Below are 24,555 nucleotides of genomic sequence, written 5' to 3'. Positions count from 1 at the left end.
AGGTCACAGACTAACAGGCAACACCAATAGGCATGGGATCCAGGTGTGCTCCCTCCAAGTGACAGCGGTGTCCAGAACTTTGGTTTACTACAGTTGTCGGTGTCAGCGTTATTGGACTGAGTGAGTACGCAAGTGACCCTTACCGTCCCAACGGCACAACCCCGTCCACCTTCACCGAGTCCCAGGGCATCCCCCTACCCATGGAGGGGCTAAACACCTAGCTACCCACACCATCACCACCGGGTACTCCCAATTGCAGCGGTGGTACTCCACCTTACCACGCACCACAGGTGGCGTCACAAACTTTCCACAGCATCCCCTGCAAATACCCCCTCTTCATTTGAGGGGCCGCACGACCCCCGGGTCCAGAGACCCCTTGAGCCACCGCGGATCCGGATCCGAGCAGCCCGGCTGCTGGCACGGGGGAGGCACACCCTCGAAATGTTAGCATCACGAACAGGATTTGAGCAGGACCCACTTACCTGGGGTTATGTGTGCCTTGAGGACCGAAATCCGCGAGTCCCTTTTCCCACCAATTCCGCCAACTTCCGCCATCTTTTCGCACCAAAACGCCATCTTCACCACGAAAACGCGCGAAGCAGAAGCCCCGCCCTTCATCCTGAGTGTGAGGTTGGAATCAGAAGTTGCCAGTGGGCCACAGCGCACGAAGGAGTGCTGAGTGAAAACTGAGGGGGCGTGCAGAAATATAACTACAGCGGAAGAGAAGCAGGGACTCCAGGACTCTGCGATAACGTTCCTGGACAGCGCAGAGGCAAGATGGCGGAGCGGGACTGGTCACTGGAACGTGCTGTTCCCGGGACCGTGACCTGGATTGAGGAGGATACAGAGCAGCTGTGCAGGAGAATGCGGACGCAGTTCCTATTTATCTTGAAACACTGGAGGGAAGAGATGAGGAGCCTGGCGATGGCGGTGTGAGCCCGTGAGATTGAAATCCCACGTGAAGAGAGGGTAAGCGGTTACCCAATCCTTACTGATTGCCCAAATCCGGCCGCAGCAGCTGAGGGATCCGGACCGCCCCCGCTCGCGGTGAGCACTCAACCATCCCCTACCCCGCCCACGGCGGACGCCGAGCTGCCCACACCAACCCTGGCAGCGGAACCTTTGGTGCCTTTAAGTGAAGCTCTAACTGCAGAAATCCCAGTGCTGTCCCTCATCCCAGTCATGACAGCGGTCATGCGGACACCGATACAGACCAGACCCGGCCGCATCACCGGGCCCGTCCTCATAGGCGGAGCACCCGCAGCAACCCCGGCTGCAGAGCAGTCGGTTCTTCAGTTTGTCAAGTTGGAAGTGGAGCTTAAAGATCCACCGGTTCCACTGCCGCGTGGCATTCCAACGGCTGTTGGGGCCGCAAGAGTCCATTTAAAACCAGAGCAAACTAGGGAGCCGAAGCCGGATGCTGATGCCCCCTACTGGGAACGACATCACCAACAGTTACAAGTGGAAACAGTAATAAGAAATCGGCGACGACGGGAGCTTGCCACCCACAACAGAGAGGAGAAGGAGCAAGCTCACCCAGTTAGCCATACTGGGGAGCGGGACCCGATTAGTTTCACACTAAAGGGACCAACTAGAAGACAAGGTGCCAAGGCAAAGGTCACAGACTAACAGGCAACACCAACAGGCATGGGATCCAGGCGTGCTCCCTCCAAGCGGCAGCAGGGTGCAGAACTTTGGTTTACTACAGTTGTCAGTGTCAGCGTTATTGGACTGAATGCGTACGCAAGTGACCCTTACCGTCCCAACCGCACAACCCCATCTACCTTCACCGAGTCCCGGGGCATCCCCCTACGTGGAGGGGCTAAACACCTAGCTGCCCACACCATCGCCACCGGGTACTCCCAATTGCAGCGGTGATACTTTACCTTACCACGCACTACGGGTGGCGTCACGAACTTTCCCCTGTAAATACCCCCCCCCTTCATTTGAGGGGCTGCACGACCCCCTGGTCCGGAGACGCCACCGCGGATCCGGCTTTACTGTATTTACGAAAATTAAAAACAGAATGGACATATTTCTCTATTAATATTACAATACCTAGTGTTACCCTCCCTGAGAGTCTGTCTCGAGATCTTATTTTAACACCTTCACGACCTAGGATCTATATGTATATCCTAGGTCGCCTCCCTGAGCCTGTGGTAATCCCCACACATATCTGCTGATCGGTGGCCCTGTGACGCGATCACGGAGCACCAATATGTTGCCATGACAGTGCGGAGTCAGATGATGACCCCTGTCACTGTTATGACTCATTTCCCGTGAATGTTGACAGAGCGCCGATACTCACAGGAACACTGCATTTCTGCTGATCAGAGTGGTGCTGTAGTATCGCTATGATCAGCACAAGCGATCGGCATAAAGTCCCCTAGAAGGACTTGTAAATTAAGTAAAAAAAAGTTCAAATAAGTTTTCTAAAATGAATAACACACCTAAAAATTCAAATCACCCCCTTTTGCCCCATTGAGAATAACAAAAAAATACACATATTTGGTATCGCCGTGTTCAGAAATGTCCAATCTATCAAAATATAAAATCAATTCCAAGCACCAAAACTACGATTTTTGTTTGCTGCAACATTGCATTAAAATGCAATAACAGTCAAACAAAAAGTAGAATCCACAGAAAAATCATATAATTAATAATGTCAGCTCAAGATGCAAAAAATAAGCAGTCACTGAGCCCCAGATCCCAAAAAGTGAGAACGGTATGGGTCTCAGAAAATGGCGACATAAACACAATTCTTTTTTTGGGCAAATTTCTGAATTTTTTTTATCACTTAGATAAAAGTAAAACTATACATGTTTGGTATCTATGAAATTGGACCAAACTGGGGATTCATATTCCAGGTCAGTTTTACCCTGAAGTAAACATGGTAAATAAAATTTTTGTTTTCCTGTGTTTCAATATACTATATGGTAAAACTATTGATTTCATTCAAAAGTTCATCTCGTCCCGCAAAAAATAAGCTCTCATGTGTCAATATTGAAGGAAAAGTAAAAAAAAGTTATTGTTCTTGGAAGAAGGGAAGGAAAAAATGAAAACGCAAAATGTAAAATCGCTGTTGGGTGAAGGGGTTAAAAGAAAGGGGTATTGTCATTAATTAATGTCAGAAGCCAATATATTTTTGGAGGTCTTAAGCCATTTTCAAATATGACTTAAATATTAGAGGTGTTTTCTGTCGCGGGCGGAGGAGGGGACGCTGCGCTCTCCCACTGCTCGGGTCCGGCTGCTGCTGCCGCTGCTCGGTGGTGGCTCGAGCGGTGGGCCGGATCCCGGGGACTCGAGCGGCGTTCCTCGCCCGTGAGTGAAAAGGGTGGGGATTGATTGTGGGGATTGGATATTGTCCGTGACGCCACCCACGGTTGTGGTGATATTGGTGACACCACCGCTGCTCTGGACGGGGATCCCGGGAGCGATGACAGGGAGCAGCCTGGATGTTAGTTCTCCCCTCCGTGGGTAGGGGGGGTTGGTTGTCCTGGGGCCCGGTGATGGGGGTAGGGGTGAATGGCAGGCGGGTTACGGGGCCTGGTGAGGTGCAGGGTCGCGGGGGCAGCGCTGTGCCGCACGGCACTGTGGTACTCACTCAGCCAATGATGAGGACACAGTTCTCGGTAAAACACACAGCTGGATGGACGGGTCCCACAGGCGGCTGCGGTGTTTCTCCTCCCAGCAGGTTGATGGTGACTGCCTTTCCCTGCACCTGTGTAACGTGTACGGTTCCAATGGGTTCCCACCGGTAACCCACTCCCCCAGCTTGGATGGGTGCTGAAGGAGCCCCTTTTGCCCGCAGGCTCTGGCCCTGGGAACTTTAGCCTTGGCGGTGAATGTGTTTTCCTCTCTCGGTTGGACGGTTGCCTTCTGACGGGACTTGGCTGCTGGGAAACCCAGGAGGTTCCCTTCGCTAACGAATTTGGCAAATTCACGGCGATTCCTAGCCTTGCCGGGGTCCGTAAGCCCCTGCCGGATGGGGCTGGCTTCTCTTTGCGTACCGGTCCGGTACCGCCGGGCCACGGCCCGTCCACGGTCCCAACGGCTAGCTCCAATAGGCCTCTCCTGCAGACGGTCACCACCGTCTGCCAACCTTGCTGATCCGTCCAGGCCACACACCCGGACCAACTTCAGGCTTCTCTACTGCCACTTCCCTCCTTCCACTTTCACTTCCAAAACAGATCTCTCTCTCACTCTAACTGACTCTTTTCCCGCCTCCAGGACTGTGTACTCCTCGGTGGGCGGGACCAACTGCCTGGCCCACCCCCTGGTGTGAAAATCAGTTCCTGGAGGAAGGCAACAAGGGTTTTTGTCTGACTTAGGTGTGCCTGACCGGGAGTGTGGGGTGTGTTGGTGTTGTACTTGTGACGTCCTGGCTTGTCCAGGGCGCCACATTCTCCCTTAGTAAAATGCAGACCGTCCGTGGGCTCCCCGTCCATCACCAGTTTTATTTTCACAAACTGGAAAAGATAAACGGTAAACATATTACAAGTATAATAACATCTTCCCACATCGGGAGGCATGGTACTTAAACGTTGCTAAAACAGTTACGGCTTCCGCTCTCTCCCACCCAAGTAACCTGGCCCTGATGCTGCCCCTAAGCAAACAGGCAGCACCCCTTGACCCCAGTCCAGCACAAGTTACCCGAGCGGGTTCTGTCCTTTTCAGGGGACCCACATCCATGGGGAGCCCCTGAAACCCCTGGAGGATCGCCACCGGTTGCGGTAGTGGCGGGCCTGGGCCATCACTTCCCTCCAGGCTCAACCTCCAAATCAGCCTCTCTGAAGGCGGTAACGGTTTAGCCATAAAAACATCATTTTTATTTACAGACCACAAGTTCGTGGTTGCCCTGCCAGTTCTCGGGCTTGTCCGTAGTAGTTCCTACGCTTTTGGTAAAGGGGTCCCAACGGGGACCAGTTGCCGGCAACGACCGGTGCAAATCAAGGCTTCAATCAGGTGAATGTTCGGTTAATCATTCTTATCATTCATTTTCAACTTTTAAACGGTACTTTCAACACATACAGACACAATTCCGGTGGTCCCAACGGGGGACAATTGCAACGGGACTCCGCTGCCATCACTCTGATTCTTCGGCGTCGGTCGGGGGAGGGGGCACGGTACACACTCGGGCCTCTTGGCTGCCCCTCAGCTTTGCGTCCAACGCAAACCACCCCCTCTCCCCGCAGTGCTGGGTGTACTGCACCAGGTCTCCTGGCATCAGGTTGCGGCCTGGGTGCTCCTCCGGCAGGTGGGCATTAACATCCCGCCGCGCTATAAAGACTTCGGCCTCCAGGCCCAGCTCATATATAAAGCCATAGCCCCGGCGGACATCAAACCGCCTCACCTGCCCTTCATACAGGGGGCCCCGGACATGGAAGGTCGCTTGACGGAGGCTCTCTTTCTCCCGGATCGTACGGGCCACCAACTCCGCCTTCTTCCTCTCTCTCTCAGCAATCTCTGGGCCCAGTGGTGTCGGTTCCCTGTCCCAATACGGAGCTGCTGCGAGCTCCAGCGCACGGGTCGGGCCCCGCGAGACCTTCTGGACACTGCCCACCACTGGCAATCTGGGTGGAAGGTCCCGCGGTGACTTGGCCTGGGGTGCTACCCTGCAGCGGCAACCCGGCGCAACCTCAGCCGAGGTGTGGGGGATGGGAACAGGGGTCCTCTTCCGCCGGGCCTCCTGCATGGAGCGGCCTGTCGGCTCCGGCTCGGAGGAAGTTTCTGGGGATGCCTCCGGCTCAGGCTTCTGCACCTTCCAGGGTAGCGATTCTGGTCGGTCACGGGCTCCAGCTACAGGCCGATCCGCCTGGGCGGACATGCGGGGTACCGCTACCGCTTGTGCGGGTAGTGGGCCTAGTGGCGGGGGTGCGGCGGCCATTATGGGTAGCGGGGGAGGTAGCTGGGCGAGCGGGTGTGGACCGGGTCCCTCGGCCGCCATGACCGACCCACTAGGGGCACAGGGGCGTGGGTCACTCACCCTCCCTTCCGAAGCTCCCTCTTCCTCGCGTCTCCGCATGGTCGCTACAACCTCCGCCATGTCGGCCTCCCACTCCTCCAAGAGGAGCTGCATCTTGACCTGCAGCCGTTGTTGGAGCTGTGCGGTCCAGATCTCCACCCACGCCGCGGTTCCAGGCACGGGGACCACGGTGTTGTCGGTCGGACACAGCATCCTTAGCAGCGGCCTCTTCCAGGAACCAGTAAATGGCCGCAGGGTCCTGGCGTCCCTGCTTCCATAGCCGCGGGCTCCATGCGGCCAGACGCCATCAGTCTCCCTTAGTCTCTTTCCGGCTCCTCCTCTACAGGGGCGGGACTTCGGCCTTCGCGCCTCCACTACTCGAGGAGACGCTCGAGCGGGAATTTTTCGCGCCCAAGATGGCGGCTTCTCCAATTTTTCGGCCGGACACCTCCGGCGGTAATAAGGCGCACCTCTACCAGACGGCAGAGCGGTAAGATCCTGTTCGTGACGCCAAGTTGTCGCGGGCGGAGGAGGGGACGCTGCGCTCTCCCACTGCTCGGGTCCGGCTGCTGCTGCTGCTGCTCGGTGGTGGCTCGAGCGGGGGGCCGATCCCGGGGACTCGAGCGGCGTTCCTCGCCCGTGAGTGAAAAGGGTGGGGATTGATTGTGGGGATTGGATATTGTCCGTGACGCCACCCACGGTTGTGGTGATATTGGTGACACCACCGCTGCTCTGGACGGGGATCCCGGGAGCGATGACAGGGAGCAGCCAGGATGTTAGTTCTCCCCTCCATGGGTAGGGGGGGTTGGTTGTCCCGGGGCCCGGTGATGGGGGTAGGGGTGAATGGCAGGCGGATTACGGGGCCTGGTGAGGTGCAGGGTCGCGGGGGCAGCGCTGTGCCGCACGGCACTGTGGTACTCACTCAGCCAATGATGAGGACACAGTTCTCGGTAAAACACACGGCTGGATGGATGGGTCCCACAGATGGCTGCGGTGTTTCTCCCCCCCGGCACCTGTGTAACGTGTACGGTTCCAATGGGTTCCCATCGGTAACCCGCTCCCCAGCTTGGATGGGTGCTGAAGGAGCCCCTTTTGCCCGCAGGCTCTGGCCCTGGGAACTTTAGCCTTGGCGGTGACTGTGTTTTCCTCTCTCGGTTGGACGGTTGCCTTCTGACGGGACTTGGCTGCTGGGAAATCCAGGAGGTTCTCTTCGCTAACGAATTTGGCAAATTCACGGCGATTCCTAGCCTTGCCGGGGTCCGTAAGCCCCTGCCGGATGGTGCTGGCTTCTCTTTGCGTACCGGTCCGGTACCGCCGGGCCACCGCCCGTCCACGGTCCCTACGGCTAGCTCCAATAGGCCTCTCCTGCAGACGGTCACCACCGTCTGCCAACCTTGCTGATCCGTCCGGGCCACACACCCGGACCAACTTCAGGCTTCTCTACTGCCACTTCCCTCCTTCCACTTTCACTTCCAAAACAGATCTCTCTCTCACTCTAACTGACTCTTTTCCCGCCTCAAGGACTGTGTACTCCTCGGTGGGCGGGAACAAACCACCTGGCCCACCCCCTGGTGTGAACATCAGCCCCTGGAGGAAGGCAACAAGGGTTTTTGTCTGACTTAGGTGTGCCTGACCGGGAGTGTGGGGTGTGTTGGTGTTGTGCTTGTGACGTCCTTGCTTGTCCAGGGCGCCACATTTTCCAGTTTCAGAAAACCCCTGTTTTAAAGCTGCAGTTTGTTTTATAAAAAAACACCTCTCCCTCCCAGTGTTATTTATTGCCTGCAACATTGACGTTACATTAACAGTGCTGCAGCCAACAATAAATTTAAGTGGCTCTGCCAAATTTGAGGACATGAGCCACTCAGAGCCGCTGAACTCACTGAATAGTGGTATCACTATTGTTGTAATGTCAGCGCTGCAGATAACAGATATTGGAAGCAGTGGCTGAGACTTAATGCTAGACGTGGGGAAGTTCGGAAGCCAATACATTTTTAGAGATTTTAAGCCATTTTCAAATACAACAAGTGACCTTTAATTTGACGACATGAGGCGCTCAGAGAGGCTGAACTCACTGAATAGCGGTAACACTATCGATGTGATTTCAGCACTGCAGACAATAACAGATACCTTGAACAGTGGCTTAAGGGGGCTTTACACGCTGCGACATCGCTAATGCGGAGTCGTTGGGGTCACGGAATTTGTGACGCACATCCGGCCGCATTAGCGATGTTGCTGCGTGTGACACCGATGAGCGATTTTGCATCGTTGCAAAAACGTGCAAAATCGCTCATCGGTGACATGGGGGCCCATTCTCGATTATCGTTACTGCAGCAGTAACGATGTAATTCGTCGCTCCTGCGGCAGCACACATCGCTATGTGTGACGCCGCAGGAATGAGGAACCTCTCCTTACCTGCCTCCCGGCCGCTATGAGGAAGGAAGGCGGTGGGCGGGATGTTCCGGCCACTCATCTCCACCCCTCCGCTTCTATTGGGCGGCCGCTCAGTGACGTCGCTGTGACGCCGCACGGACCGCCCCCTTAGAAAGGAGGCGGTTCGCCGGTCACAGCGACGTCGCCGAGCAGGTAAGTATGTGTGACGGATCTGCGCGATGTTGTGCGGCACGGGCAGCGATTTGCCCATGTCGCACAACAGATGGGGGCGGGTACCCACGCTAACGATATCGGGACCGATATCGCAGCGTGTAAAGTAGCCTTTAGACGTAACATTGGATCTGTGGAAAGTCAGTAAAGCGGAGTTTGTTTTATTGAAAAGAAACGCAGCCAGGAGACAGAGGTTTTTCAAAAGTGTATTAATTAAATAATTAGTGTTTTTTTACTCTAGAGTTAACTACTAGTGATGAGCACCCAGCTGCTGACAGAGGTATGTGTGATACAGCTCTTGTCAGTTGGGACACATGTTTAGTGAGTTGTACAGTCATATGAAAAAGTTTGGGCACCCCTATTAATGTTAACCTTTTTTCTTTATAACAGTTTGGGTTTTTGCAACAGCTATTTCAGTTTCATATATCTAATAACTGATGGACTGAGTAATATTTCTGGATTGAAATAAGGTTTATTGTACTAACAGAAAATGTGCAATCCGCATTTAAATAAAATTTGACTGGTGCAAAAGTATGATCACCTCAACATAAAAGTGACATTAATATTTTGTAGATCCTCCTTTTGCAAAAATAGCAGCCTCTAGTCTCTTCCTGTAGCTTTTAATGAGTTCCTGGATCCTGGATGAAGGTATTTTTGACCATTCCTGTTTACAAAACAATTCCAGTTCAGTTACGTTTGATGGTCGCCGAGCATGGACATCACGCTTCAAATCATCCCACAGATGTTCAATGATATTCAGGTCTGGGTACTGGGATGGCCATTCCAGAACATTGTAATTGTTCCTCTGCATGAATGCCTGAGTAGATTTGGAGCGGTGTTTTGGATCATTGTCTTGCTGAAATATCCATCCCCTGCGTAACTTCAACTTCGTCACTGATTCTTGCACATTATTGTCAAGAATCTGCTGATACTGAGTTGAATCCATGCCGGCATTGGCCACACAGCCCCAAAGTATGATGGAACCTCCACCAAATTTTACTGTGGGTAGCAAGTGCTATCCTTGGAATGCCGTGTTTTTTTGCCTCCATGCATAACGCCTTTTTGTATGACCAAACAACTCAATCTTTGTTTCATCAGTCCACAGGACCTTCTTCCAAAATGTAACTGGCTTGTCCAAATATGCTTTTGCATACCTCAGGCGACTCTGTTTGTGGCATGCTTGCAGAAACGGCTTCCTTCGCATCACTCTCCCATACAGCTTCTCCTTGTGCAACGTGCGCTGTATTGTTGACCGATGCACATTGACACCATCTGCAGCAAGATGAAGCTGCAGGTTTTTGGAGGTGGTCTGTGGATTGTCCTTGACTGTTCTCACCATTCTTCTTCTCTGCCTTTCTGATATTTTTCTTGGCCTGCCACTTCTGGGCTTAACAAGAACTGTACCTGTGTTCTTCCATTTCCTTACTATGTTCCTCACAGTGAAAACTGACAGTTTAAATCTCTGAGGCCTCAAACACACATCCGTGAAACACGTGCGTGTTTGGTCCGTTTCTGTGTTTACTGGAGACACGGCCAAACGTGCACCAATGTTATTGTATGATAAAAGCTCCACGTGCATTTTTGATGCATTTCCGTTTGTCCGTGTCCGTGATCCGTACCTGTGTGCGTTTTGCACGGAAGCATGTCCATTTTCTGCACGCAACACGCAGCACGGACCCAATGAAAGTCAATGGGTCTGTGCGCACGTCCGAGTGACACGGACGCATCTCTGTTTGCTCCCTGTACGTTTTGTGCTTTTTTCATGTGATGTCGGTCTTTTTTCTTTTTCTGTTTCGTTCTCTCCCTCAGTCCGTCTCCCCGAGATACCTTCCATCATTAATCTGTAAGTTACAGTTAAAAAACACACACACACACCCCCGAAAAAATAATTTATTAGAAATAAAAAACACTAACAAAGTCCCTCATCACCAATTTATTAACCCCGACAAAGCCCTCCATGCCGCTCCTGTCAGCTCCACGCAGCAAATGAGGTGAGTAGCGCGATCAGCTGCTGTCAGTCAGGTAACTCGCAGCCAACGCTAGATCCAGCGGTGGCCGCGGGTAACCTCAGTGACAGCTCAGCTGATCGCGCTACTCACCTCAGTTGCTGTGTGGAGGTGACAGGAGCGGTGGTGTATTCTGCTGCTCCTGTCACCTGCATGCAGCAGAGCTGGATGCGACGCTGGAGGTCCGTGGATTACGCCGGACATGGAGGGCTTTGTCGGGGTTAATAAATTGGTGATGAGGGACTTTGTTAGTGTTTTTTATTTCTAATAAATTATTTTTTCGGGTGTGTGTGTTTTCTAACTGTCACTTACAGATTAATCATGGAAGGTATCTCGGGGAGACGCCTGACATGATTAATCTAGGATTTAGTGGCAGCTATGGGCTGCCAATAACTCCTTATTACCCCGATTTGCCAACGCACCAGGGCAAATCGGGAAGAGCCGGGTACAGTCCCAGAACTGTCGCATATAATGTATGCGGCAATTCTGGGCGGCTGCTGACTGATATTGTTAGGCTGGGGGGCTCCCCATAACGTGGAGCTCACCATCCTGAGAATACCAGCCTTCAGCCGGATGGCTTTATCTGGCTGGTATTAAAATGGGGGGGGACCGCACGCCATTTTTTTTAATTATTTATTTATTTCTATACTCCATAGAGACACGCCCACCGGCTGCTGTGATTAGGTGCAGTGAGACACCTGCCACTCAACGTGGGGGCGTGTCTCACTGCAACCAATCATAGGCGCCGGTGGGGGGAGAAAGCAGGGAATACTAGATTGTTTAATGAGCGGCCGGCTTTTTCAAATTAGAAAAAGCCGCCGGAGCAGTGTGAACGCCATGCAGCGCCGGTGATCGGGGATCGGTGAGTATGAGAGAGGGGGAAACACTTCAGTCACTCGGGGGATTAGCGGTCACCGGTGAATCCTTCACAGGTGACCGCTAATCAGTACACGGCACACAGACAGAGCCGCGGCATGACAATGAAGTCGGGTGAAGTTCACCCGAGTTCATTCTCATTCCGCTACTCTGTCTTCCGACATGTAGTAACCACATTTTGCATCACACACGTACATTTCACACGGACAACACACACACATGTCAGTTATTTCACTCACGCACAAACGGACATTCCACATGCACATACGGCTAGCATACGGGATACACACACAGGCCACACATACCATAAAAACGGACCTAAAAAATGGAAAACAGACCCGAAAAACGGCCCGTTTTACATGTGCGTGGTTTTCAAGGACGTGTGTTTTAGGCCTGAGACAACTTTTTATATCCTTCCCCTGAGCAACTATGTTGAATAATCTTTGTTTTCAGATCATTTGAGAGTTGTTTTGAGGAGCCCATGATGCCACTCTTCATAGGAGATTCAAATAGGAGAACAACTTGCAAGTGGCCAGCTTAAATACCTTTTCTCATGATTAGATACACCTGCCTATGAAGTTCAAAGCTCAATGAGGTTACAAAACCAATTTAATGCTTTAGTAAGTCAGTAAAAAGTAGTTAGGAGTGTTCAAATCAAGAAATTGATAAGGGTGGCCATACTTTTGCACCGGTCAAATTTTGTTTAAATGCGGATTGCACATTTTCTGATAGTACAATAAACCTTATTTCAATCCAGAAATATTACTCAGTCCATCAGTTATTAGATATATGATTTGTTATAAAGAAAAAAGGTTAACATTAATAGGGGTGCCCAAACTTTTTCATATGACTGTATGTCTTCAGTCTGCAGCCCATCCTGACACATGTATTTTATGTACAGTAAGTCTTGGAGCACCACTTTAAGGAATATGGTTTGCCACAAAGGGATGTAACTGGTCTTTGGAAGTCACTTGTTGGTATTGAATACCCAAATTCACAGGAATCTGGAGGCAGCCTGTGTTAATATTCTTTTGCTGCCCAGTCCAGTTGTCAGTGGTTCTTTAACTGAATTTGCAAACTATTCTTCAACTGTGTCTCTAGGAACATCCAACACTTTTGTTTTCTTTTTGTATCGTTTTCCATGTTTGTGCAAGGCAACGATTTTGTCTCTTTACTTTTTGAACCACTTTCTAAACAACCTAAGAATATTGGGCAACTGTAGGCTATTGCCTATGAAGAAAGGACTATGGTTCCTCAGAAACTAGTCTCTGCTTATGCGTCATGTTTGGTGCTGGAGAGGAGAAGCGGGGTTAACACCGCACTACTGCCAATCAGAAAGATTGGTGATTAATAATAAATTATTTTATTCCATATGTCAACGTGTTTCAGGGATCCAGTCCCCTTCTTCAGAACCAAGCAAGAATCAACAAACAAATTGTTGGTTCTTGCATGGTCCTGAAGAAGGGGATACCTGAAACGCGTTGACCTATAGAAAAAAAGAATTTATTATTAATCAACAATCTTTCTTATTGGCAGTAGCACGGTGTTAACCCCGCTTCTCCTCTCCAGCACCAAATAATAACCCACTTGGTGCGGCAGCTGCCGCCATCATCTTTTAAGCCTTCATAGGGGTTGTTACTATCACAACCTTGCTAGGTGAGTGTTATTTCATATACACCACTATTTTTAATCTGGTAAGACCCTATTTGCGTTATCTTTCCCTAGCCTTCTATGCATCATGTTTGCAGCAAGTCACAACATCTAAGAGTGCTCTATCAAGTACTTAAGGTGCTTGTCATGTGCTTGTCATGGAGGGGTATAATTTTCAAACTCCAGTATTCATTGAAAAGAGCATATTCAACATGAATGCAAGGACCCAAAGTTTCTTAGCAGATTGTTTGTCAGAGGATCACAATGTATCCTTTCCACTAGCTTATTTTCTTCTCATAGTGCATATTGGTGCCATATTTTCTATAAGAAAGCAATACATATGCCCCTGACTATCCACATGATATAAAAGAAAATGGGATTCATCAGAACAAACAATCATCTTGAACTTTATATGCGAATATTGGTGCTGTCAGCTCCTGAAAACATTCAGAAAAAAATGAAACATTTCCACAAGTGGTAACATGGCCTAAGAGTAATTATTTAGGGTAGCAAAACTAGGCCACGTCCTTATATCAATGCCGGCCTAAAGCGTGAACTAGAACATTGTTCCACCCTAGTAAAATCAATTACACAGCCTGAAGGTTAACTAAACTGTAAGCAATGGATATTGCAGTTTTGTACCATTTAACATATTTTAGCTGTTATCTTAGGCAATCAAATATTTTTGCCAAATCTTTACTTGATTTAAATATTGCTTGAAAGGACAGCAAACACAATACAAGATACTGAGTGATTGTAGGGTTGTGTTAGCTGATTGTGTCACGAGGTGTACAGTATAAAAGATCCCTGCAAGTGACAGGAATCAGCCAGCTTCTTTCTGGTACAGGTTTGGGGATTACCACAATCATGAAGGTTCTGATCTTTGCACTCGTGTGCCTACATCTCTCAGAGGGACTCGTGAGGTAAGGAATATAAGTGAATCACATTATAGGGGTTTTCCACTTTTTGAAATGTAGACCTCAGGTGATTCCTGTAATCAGGTTCGGAGTGGCCCTCAAGGGAACAGATGAGTTCCCCAATGAACGTGAGCTCCTCACCCCTCTGTATGAGCAGTAGTTGGCAAAATGTACAGACAGAGGCAGCAGCTCATCATTCAATTAGCAAACTACCTTGTGTTTATTATATATAAGCATAGGTAAATATGTTACATAGGGTAATGTAATATTTGCACAGAGAACAGTGGGACCCCTAAAGCCACTGTTACTGGTGGGCCCTTGGCACCCCAATCCAACATGGCCTGCTCTGCTCTCTGTACTCTGGCTGCAGTGCTGGTGTCACATCGACTGCTCACATTACCCCTGCAGCCAATCACTGAGCGCAGCATTCTGGATCTACATCAGCATCTCTGCTGATCCTAGTGATTGGCTGGACCGGACACGTGATATTGATGTGATACCACTACTGCAGCCATATTAAAAAAGACTAGAGGTAGCAAGGAGCTGGCATTGGAGCGCCAGTGGATAATTACAGCTGTACTTATTATTATGTAGAAGGAGCCAATGAAATAATAAAAAGGTACAACCAATTTAATGTTAAAGACCCACATAATCTATTCAAATGTTTGTAGGCATCAATGGAAAATTAATCGACTTTGCTTAGGAGCTGTAAAAACATATTGCTAGAAAATTTGTAACCAATACCTATATCTACAGCTATGTACACTATATACACTATATCTACACACTGAATCACTGTATGCTGCTTGTGTAGTGCAGGTTATGACTATAGAACGTTCCATCCGCAAATTGTAGCCAGTTCTGCCAAGGGAAAAATTATAAACCTAGCCAATGTCTTCATCAGAGCCGGCTACTGAGACAAAATTCTTCAATATTTACAATTGTATACAATATTACTCAAAAGCTATAAAATGTGAAATTCTATACAATAAAGGTGTCATGATGGCCACTCACTACATAGGTTACTTGAATAATACTTTAAAGACTTAGTTAATCCGTTTCCACACTCACTATTACATTCATCTATCATATCTGGATAAAATGATTTAGGCAACAATTGATCTGCAAGTGAACATGACTATGAGAGGTATGGGTACTATTTGTTAAAAACACGGACAAAACCTATATATGAATCATGAATTTCTGAATGAGGCATTAGGGGTACTTTGCACGCTGCGACATCGCAAGCCGATGCTGCGATGTCGAGCGCGATAGTCACATGCACTCACCTGCCCTGCGGCGTCGCTCTGGCCGGCGATCCACCTCCTTCCTAAGGGGGCTGGTCGTGCGGCGTCACAGCAACGTCACACGGCAGGCAGCCAATAGCAGCGGAGGGGCGGAGATGAGCAGGATGTAAACATCCCGCCCACCTCCTTCCTTCCGCATTGCAGCCGGGACGCAGATAGGAGATGTTCTTCACTTCTGCGGCTTCATACACAGCGATGTGTGCTGCTGCAGGAACGAGGAACAACATCGTACCTGTTGCTGCACCGGCATTATGGAAATGTCAGACCCTACACCGATGATACGATAATGACGCTTTTGCTCTCGTTAATCGTATCAAAAAGGATTTGCACGCTACGACATCGACTGCGACGCCGGATGTGCGTCACCTTCGATTTGACCCCACTGACCTCGCACCTGCGATGTCGTAGTGTGCAAAGCCCGCCTTACTCTTAATAATGCACAAATTGGCTCTAGCACACAATGATCTCTAGCATAGAATAAATTAGAGGAAATCAGTCACCAGGTTTTTGGTATGGAATCCTAGAGCATTATTACATACGGGCAGAGAGCCTGATTCCAGCTAAGTATCACTCTCTGGGCTGCAAAAAAAACATCAAAAGCGCAATTTTTTTTCTGCCAAGAGATACAGATTTGGTGCAGAAATTTCTGCAACCAAATACTCAGCGTGCGCACATAGCCTTATACTATTATCTATACAATACAATGAACTTTATCTGGTTTTCCTAAATACCTTGTAAATATCCAAACAAGTGATCAGCGAATCTGAGGATATTTTAATTCATCTCTTCAGTCACATTTGGAGAAGAAATTCGAATGACCTCTAATGTATTCGGAGTGAAGTCAATTCTCATTATTATACTCTGTGGTCTCCAAAACTCATTAAACATTGGGTGAAAAAAATATGATCCTCCATTTGCTGCCCCTCCACAAATCATCAATATGGCAACTGACCTGCTCAGATTTTGCTTAATTTACATAAAGCGAATGGCATAGAAATCTAATACAGGGGAATACAATTTATTTGTAAAATTCAAGCTGAATTCAATTTGCCTTAAACTAAATTATTAATCTTTAACCGCATCATTACCGTAAAAATACTACATCACATTTCTACAATATCTGTTCATTTTAGAGTTCCTCTGAGTAAAGGAAAGTCCATCCGCCAGAAAATGAGGGAAGCCGGAGTTCTGGATGAATATCTGAAGACACACAAGATTGACTTGTCAGATAAATACAGAGGATATGCCGTTGCTACTGAGTCCATGTATTTTGATGTATGTTAGACTTCCTAAACTTCCTAAGAGAGTATTTATTACATTTTTTTTTTTTATGGATCATAGTCAAGTTTACTCAAATGTGAAATGTAGAATTTCCCTGCAGAAGCTCCATATCACTTTGTGATTATAATAATTGGTGCCTACTAGTGATGGGCGAATAGTATCTGTTCGTGTTCGGATTATTCATAACGAATCCCAAAATACCATTCCGGTATTTGTCACGAGTAACGAACCTAATGCAAGTAAATGGAGAACTCAAGCAGTTTTCTTGTCGTAACGAATACTAGAATAGTACTCGGTATTCGATAAGCATTATCCGAACATGATAGTTGCTATTCATCCATTACTAATGCCCACATTTATATCATTGCAGCAGATGTTATAGTTTGATATTGTTTCCTAACTTCTATGTTTGTTTTTTAGACATATTACTATGGACCAATTAGTATTGGAACACCTCCCCAGAACTTCCTGGTTTTGTTCGACACAGGTTCATCCAACCTCTGGGTGCCATCTACATACTGTCAAAGCACAGCCTGCAGTGAGTATGAAAGTTGCCCATATTTTGATTTTAGTACCTTTCCATAAAGGGGTTATCCAAAACTATTTTATTTTTTTCTCTTGGGCTAACCGATGAGGGGAGGGTCAGCGCCGAGGAGGAGAGGGAGGGATTTATCTCCCTCTCCCCTCCATTGCCGGCTATTGCCATTCTAGCTCTGTACTCACATCACACCGGTGTAATGCGAGTATAGTGTGATATTTCTCTTGCCCCATAGACTTGAATGGGTGTGAGAGAAAGAGGATCGCATTGCAACCACAGCATGCTGCAGCTGTTTTTTCGGTCCAATTAGGGCTGAGAAAATAATTGCTCATGGGTGCTGGCACATATTCTAATATTGGTCCGAGTGGAATACGATGTTTTATCGCATTCCACTATCTCCAATTTTCATGCCATGTGTCTTAGGTCTTACAGACCATTCCTGTCAGCAATTCTGCTGCTTCCTTTGATCTCACCTCAATAAAGAAGCTTTTCCTCTTCTGGGCTGATCTGTTGACAGGGCGTGACTTCTGATACCATGCTTATTTACAGCTGGCTCCTCGGAGCTAAGTAACAGGAAGCCTGGTTTCAATCATCACAACATCAACAATGACACCTGTCAACAGAGCAGAGCGGAAGAGAAGCAGTTGCTCTGTCGACGTGATGTCACTGGAAGCCTGAAGAATTGCCGGCAGGAGCGGTCTGTCACTCCTCTGAGCTGGCAGAGTTCAGCACTGGGCAGAACAAGCTTGTAGTTAGCATCTGCATCCCTGTAAGTTCTTAGGCCCGAAGGAAAAAATTAAAATAGGACCAGATAACGTCTTTAATATTCCACATGAGATACAATCGGAGGCAAAATTTGTGTACAACATGTTCCCCCACAGGATATAACTTTACTGTGCTGTATTGATTACAGACATTTATGACGTTGGAATAGCAAGGGCTATGCAATTCACAGTAGGTGTCAGCTATGTACAGCAATGGCCAGGATAGCAACTATGGGGGGGGGGGTCACATAGGAAGTTTTATTTCAACTATTAGACCCCCTAGATGCCACCATCAATAGCAACTGTAACATTTAAGGAATACAACTTAGTAACTTTCCTTCTGTTACATCACAGGTTCCCCAGCTAGGTGATTTTAATGGGCCAATTTTTGATCATGTAATGGTTAACTGAACAAAATAAACGCTATTTATGCCGTTTAACTATTTCTATGGTTGTTAAATATATAATACATATAAATGTTTTATCTGCTTTTTTTCCCATTTTCTTTAGCAAACCATCATGTATTTAACCCAAGTCAGTCCTCCACTTACACTTCCAATGGACAGCGATTCAATATGGGATACGGAGGTGGAAATGTTGCCAGCAGTGTCACCGGACTGTTTGGATATGATACTGTCTATGTAAGACATTGAATATTACCAGTTAACCCTTTCTGTCTAATTTAGTATTTAGTAAGGTTGACTTCACAAGGCTTAGGCTTCCCACTCACTAATGTACAAGCAAATCTACATTTGTAGGAGTAAATAATTTGCAATATCAGTTTAGATATGACAGCATTATGCAAGTTTCTGCCCAACATTAATATTAGTCAATATATCTGAAAGTCAATGGCCCAGAATAGTAATCCATCTGTGTGCTATTGCAGCATTTATACATTTACTCCATCTTTTGCTTATATCTAGATTCAAGGCCTTACCATCACAAATCAAGAATTTGGTCTGACCATTACAGAGCCTTCTGGTAACTTCTATTATTCCCCATTTGATGGTATCTTGGGATTGGCTTATCCTGGCCTTTCAGTTGGAGGTGCTACCACTGTGATGCAAGGAATATTACAAGAGAATCTCTTGAATCAGCCCATTTTCGGTATCTACCTTGGCAGGTAAAATATAACTAATGTAATAGAATATGTACCTTCATGAGACTGTACCGGGGACCTAAAATTAAGTGAAGAATTATCAGCATTCATTCACTCTTCTTCTTTTTTCTTATTCTTCTTCTTCTTTTTATTATTATTATGTTTGTGTTTTCAGCCAATCAGGTGAAGTTGTGTTTGGAGGAGTGGATTCTAACTATTACACTGGTCAAATAAACTGGGCTCCACTTTCCGATCAGCTATACTGGCAGATTGCTCTCCAGGAGTAAGTGTCATTAACGTTTATATTATTAACTTATTCTGTCCTGTTTCTTCATAAAAAAAAATAAGAAGACCTAAATCATAATAGGATTTTTGATTACTGTATTTCTGGGTGTCTATGGTGCAAATCAAAAGTTCACCAATGAATCAAGCTACAGGCTTCATGGATGAGCAACAAGAGGACTTCTTAGGTATCTGGATTGTATAAACCTTTTGTGTAAAAGTCTTGATGAAGATAACAATATGAGGCTAGTTTGAGTTTAAAGGCTAACTACCACCTCCATTACAAAATAAGTCTCAGTACAAATTTTACTGTGGCTTTTCTGGTAATGCACAGTTATACAATAGCGTGATAAGGGTCTGGGTGTTACAGTCTAAAGATTGGTACCAAACACCTGAATAACTGAGGTCTAGTACTCTAAACAGTCATAGTCAAGTACAATCTGTCAATGGAAAGCTATTTTTTTCACAGTTACATTTAGCTACTAACCCCAGATCATGCAAGGAACTGAAGCCTAGGAATTTGTGGTACAAATAAGGGAACTATCAGATCATCAAACAGAGGTCTTCAAGCTCGTAAACTCAAGTGCTATTTGTCATAAATGCTCACCCCCATCTTCTGGTGGCATTCAGTTTGGAATTGAACTTATTTACTGCATATTTTTTCCTAAACATCTAATTAATTAGTTAACTAATTAACAATAAATATATATTACAAGAGAATGACCATAGAAACAATTGGGAGAAATGTATGGTATGTACTGATTGGTGTGTATTTTACCTTGTTACTGAAGTTATGTATAATATTACAGATTTTCCATCAATGGACAAGCTACTGGATGGTGCAGTAGTGGATGTCAAGCCATTGTAGATACTGGAACCACCCAGCTCAATATTCCCCAAACTTACATGCAGCAGCTGCTCCCATACCTTGGCATCCAGTCACAGAGTGGAAATGTAAGACTGCTTTATTTATTTAAAGAACTGCTGCATAGCAGGAACACTTATCAATTAACAAAATGTAAAGGTAATTGACAAAAGAGAAATCTAAATGAAATCAGTCTTTGGTGTGACTGCCCTTTGCCTTCAGAACAGCATAGAAGCATAGCTAATTCTGTCTACACATACATACTGTTTTTGAAGGAACTCTATAAATGATTGTTCCAAACATATTTAAGAACTAACTTTCTCAAAGATGTGGACATAGAAGGATTTATACAAGGCTTTCTCTTCATGAAATCCTAGACAAACTTGATAATGTTGAGATCAGGGCTCTCTTGGGGTCGTATCATCACATCCAGGTTTTCTTGTACTTGTTTACCCTGAAGATAGTTGTTAATGATATTGGTTGTATGTGTGGGGCTATTTTGCTGTTGTAGAATAAATTTGGAGCCAATCAGATGCCTCCCTAATGGTATTACATAATAGATTACTATCCACCTGTATTGCTCAGCATTGAGGACACCATTAATCCTGACCAAATGTCCAACTCTATTTGCTTAAATTCAGCCCCAAACTTGCAAGGAACCTCAACCATGATTCACTGTTACCTGCAGACACTCATTATTGCCCTTTGGGAAACAAGCTGCCTGTTTGTTATCAGTTCTCAGCTAATAATACTGCTAGACATCTTTAGGTTTCAAAGGGAAGTAAGCCTGATGGGTCATTTATCTGCTGCCTTATGTTTCCTTGGCCAACCACTGCATCTATGGTCCTCAATTTTGCCCATTTCTTGGCATTTCAAAAGAACTTGAACAGAACACCTTGAAAGCACAATTGTATTTGAAATATTTGCTGGTGGAGACCTTGCTGATGCAGTATAACTACCTTGTGTCTTGTTGTTCTCAGTCTTGCCATTGTCTATAACCTGTGACATGAAATTATCTTTTACAACCTCACCTTTGTAGCAGAGTGTGACTGTTCATCTTCCCCTTAAAAGCCTCCTACAGAGCAATTTCTGTTTCAGTTAATAACAGTATTTCAAGCTACATGTGAAACTGATGATCAGAATGATGTTTGGTATAATTGGTTACTTATACACCTGACCATAATCTTATAAAATCCTTGACTTTGTGCGGGAAGTATTAATTCTTCATTGAAGGCAATTAGTGGTCATACCAAATATTGATTTAATTTAGATATATTTATTGTTCATTCGCTTTGCATTTTTTTATTTGGTAAAAATAATCTATTAACACTTCTATTTATTAAAACATTCTTCTCTTTTTCCATTTTCAGTACTACGTTAACTGCAACAATCTTCAGAGCATGCCAACTCTCAGCTTCACCATCAATGGAATCTCCTTCCCCTTGCAACCATCTGCATACATCATTCAGGTAAAAATTTGAAACATTACATCTCTTTTAAATATGTATTACCAGATATCAAAGAAACATTAAATGAGAACTAAGAAAACATGACCTTACAAATATCTGCAGATATTTTAATGTGAAATCAGATATACTGATCTAGATAACAAAAATAGGGAGCAGCAATATGGATAATCCTGAGAATATGGATGCAGAGCTTCCTGGAGGTTTACAAAAAATTCTAGAATTTACAAAATCAGAGAAAAAAATGGATGAAAGCCGCACTTCACAATTTAAAAATGCAAGATGGCTTTAATGATGAGTGAAGATGTAGCATTTGCCTAAAGGCTGCTTTACACGCAGCGACATCGCTAGCGATGTCGCTCGTTAAAGCACCTACCCTTGTCATTTGTGCGTCACAAATCGCTGCCCGTGGCGGACAAAATCGCTAGTTCCCGTCACACATACTTACCTTCCTAGCGACGTCGCTGTGAGCGGCGAACAACCTCTTTGTTAAGGGGGAGGTTCGTTCGCCGTCACAGCGACGTCACACAGCGGCGCACAAATAGAAGCGGAGGGGCGGAGACCAGCTGCATTAATGACAAGCCCACCTCGTTGCCGGCAGGACGCGGGTACGTTGTTGTTCGTCGTTCCTGGGGTGTCACACGTAGCGATGTGTGCTGCCTCAGGACCGACAAACAACCTGCGTCCTGCAACAGCAAAGATATTTGGGATATGAACGACGTGTCAACGATCAATGATTGGGTAAGTATTTTTGATCGTTAACAGACTCTCGTAGCTGTCACACGCAACAACGTTGCTAACGAGAACGGATGTGCGTCACGAATTCCATGACCCCAACGACATCTCGTTAGCGATGTCATTGCGTGTAAAGCCCCCTTAAGACTTGGGTTGATGAAAACACTGATTTTTTAATTGAACCAGAGACTTGCAGTGCAGAGTTTTATTCAACAATATCTTACATGTTACCACAATTTTACATGGACCACTTGGTCCACCAAAACTCAGTATGCTTTAGATTTTTTCTAATTTTGGTTTTTCAATGCCAATTCTTCATCTTTATATGAATAACATTATGATAAAAACTTGAGTAAACTGCACATGTTCATTAATCCTTTATTAATTATGTTATAATTGTGTTAAAATTTCAGGAAAATGGATATTGTTACGCCAACTTCCTGGACATCAGCCTTCCAGCTTCGAATGGAGATCCACTCTGGATCCTGGGAGACGTTTTCCTGAGGCAATATTATTCAGTCTTTGACTTTGGAAACAATCGCGTTGGATTTGCTCAAGTGGCATAAACTGCCTGTGATTAACACTATGCTGGGAACATGGTAACGTCATGATCGATGACTATCCATCAGCCAATAATATGAAATATATTTTGTGGAATATTCTTATTTCATATCCATGTTTCCTATTTCTAACAATAAACTGGCTGCAAAAAAATACTTAGTGTCTGTGTTATTTTTTTTAGATTTTTTAGATATTCTTCACTGAACACAAGCTAATTGTAAAAAATCACAAAAAAAACAACTCTGGTATTAAAAGGCTTATCAGTGAACTCCAAACCAGAAGAAAAAACCCTTAAAAGTTATAATTTTATTCAATACTAACAAAAATCAGTATACACAAAATAACATACACCAGTGATAATTAAAAATAGCTATAGAGGGGACGAAACCTGGGCTAGATTTTCTAGGTTGTTCCTACCTTGCCACAGACGTTGGCACCCTAGGGACAAGCGATATAGCGTCCCCGCTACCCTGCAGAAAACCTTACAGTCAGTCATTCAATTGTGCTGCTATGCTGTGTATAGCACAAATATACAGAAAATGTGATAACGATGTTAGATTGTAAATATGCCAAAACCAATAGTACCCAGTAACTGATGACCAATTATAAATGTACCACAGCCAATGCTGCCCAATATCAATTTGTGAGAATATGCAATTGCTTAGGTTCAGTGTGGTATTTAAGGATGTCTCCACTCACAAACACATATAACAAGCAGTGACTTGGAAGAGCGACAAATGTAGTCTTATTACAATAGTCCAAATCTTGTCTTAACTTACCTAAACTAAGGCGGGCTTTGCACACTACGACATCGCAGGTGCGAAGTCGGTGGGGTCAAATCGAAAGTGACGCACGTCTGGCGTCACAGTCGATATCGTAGTCTGCAAATCCTTTTTGATATGATTAACGAGCGCAAAAGCGTCGTTATCGTATCATCGGTGTAGGGTCCGACATTTCCATAATGCCGGTGCAGCGACAGGTACGATGTAGTTCCTCGTTCCTGCGGCAGCACACATCGCTGTGTGTGAAGCCGCAGGAGCGAGGAACATCTCCTACCTGCGTCCCGGCTGCAATGCGGAAGGACAGAGGTGGGCGGGATGTTTACGTCCTGCTCATCTCCGCCCCTCCGCTGCTATTGGCCGCCTGCTGGCCAGAGCGACGTCGCACGGCTGTTGAGTGCATGTGAAGCCGGCGTAGCGATAATGTTTGCTACGCCAGCAATCACAAGATATCGCTGCTGCGACGGGGGCGGGGACTATTGCGCTCGACATCGCAGCATCGGCTTGCGATGTCGCAGCGTGCAAAGTACCCCTAAGAGTCTAAAATATAGCAGCTATAAGATATCCTATGTGATTCCATCAATCCTTGAGTATTGATACTATGTTTCCCTGAAAATAAACCCTATCCCGTAAATAAGCCCTAGCATGAGTTTTCTGCGTAAGGCTTGAATATAAGCCCTACCTCGAAAATAAGCCCTAGTAGTAGTTCAATAATGAAGTGTCCATGCAGCTAAAAAAGTTAAAGAATACTGCAGGACACTTCATTATAGATAGCGGGCACCCCCCAGAAGAGAGAAGAAAGAAGACAGAAGACTGATCAGACTCACCAGACGCCGAATGGGAGGACCTGCAGCGGATCACAC

At 46.2% G+C, this 24,555-nt stretch overlaps 1 protein-coding gene across 1 annotated transcript; it reads left to right on the top strand.

The window, feature by feature from the left end:
• Positions 1 to 13,913: 13,913 nt before the first annotated feature.
• On the top strand, positions 13,914 to 23,068 carry LOC142291320 (gastricsin-like). The gene is made up of 9 exons (XM_075335780.1): positions 13,914 to 14,021; positions 16,456 to 16,597; positions 17,024 to 17,141; positions 18,416 to 18,546; positions 18,829 to 19,028; positions 19,180 to 19,287; positions 20,096 to 20,240; positions 21,522 to 21,620; positions 22,766 to 23,068. The coding sequence occupies exons 1-9, from the start codon at positions 13,966 to 13,968 to the stop codon at positions 22,916 to 22,918; spliced, it is 1,152 nt and encodes a 383-aa protein (XP_075191895.1). The 5' UTR covers positions 13,914 to 13,965; the 3' UTR covers positions 22,919 to 23,068.
• The last annotated feature ends 1,487 nt before the right edge of the window (positions 23,069 to 24,555 follow it).

The sequence above is a fragment of the Anomaloglossus baeobatrachus genome, chromosome 2 (assembly GCF_048569485.1).
Source record: "Anomaloglossus baeobatrachus isolate aAnoBae1 chromosome 2, aAnoBae1.hap1, whole genome shotgun sequence".
Lineage (NCBI taxonomy): Eukaryota > Metazoa > Chordata > Amphibia > Anura > Aromobatidae > Anomaloglossus > Anomaloglossus baeobatrachus.
This window is presented reverse-complemented; position numbering and strand designations above follow the sequence as displayed.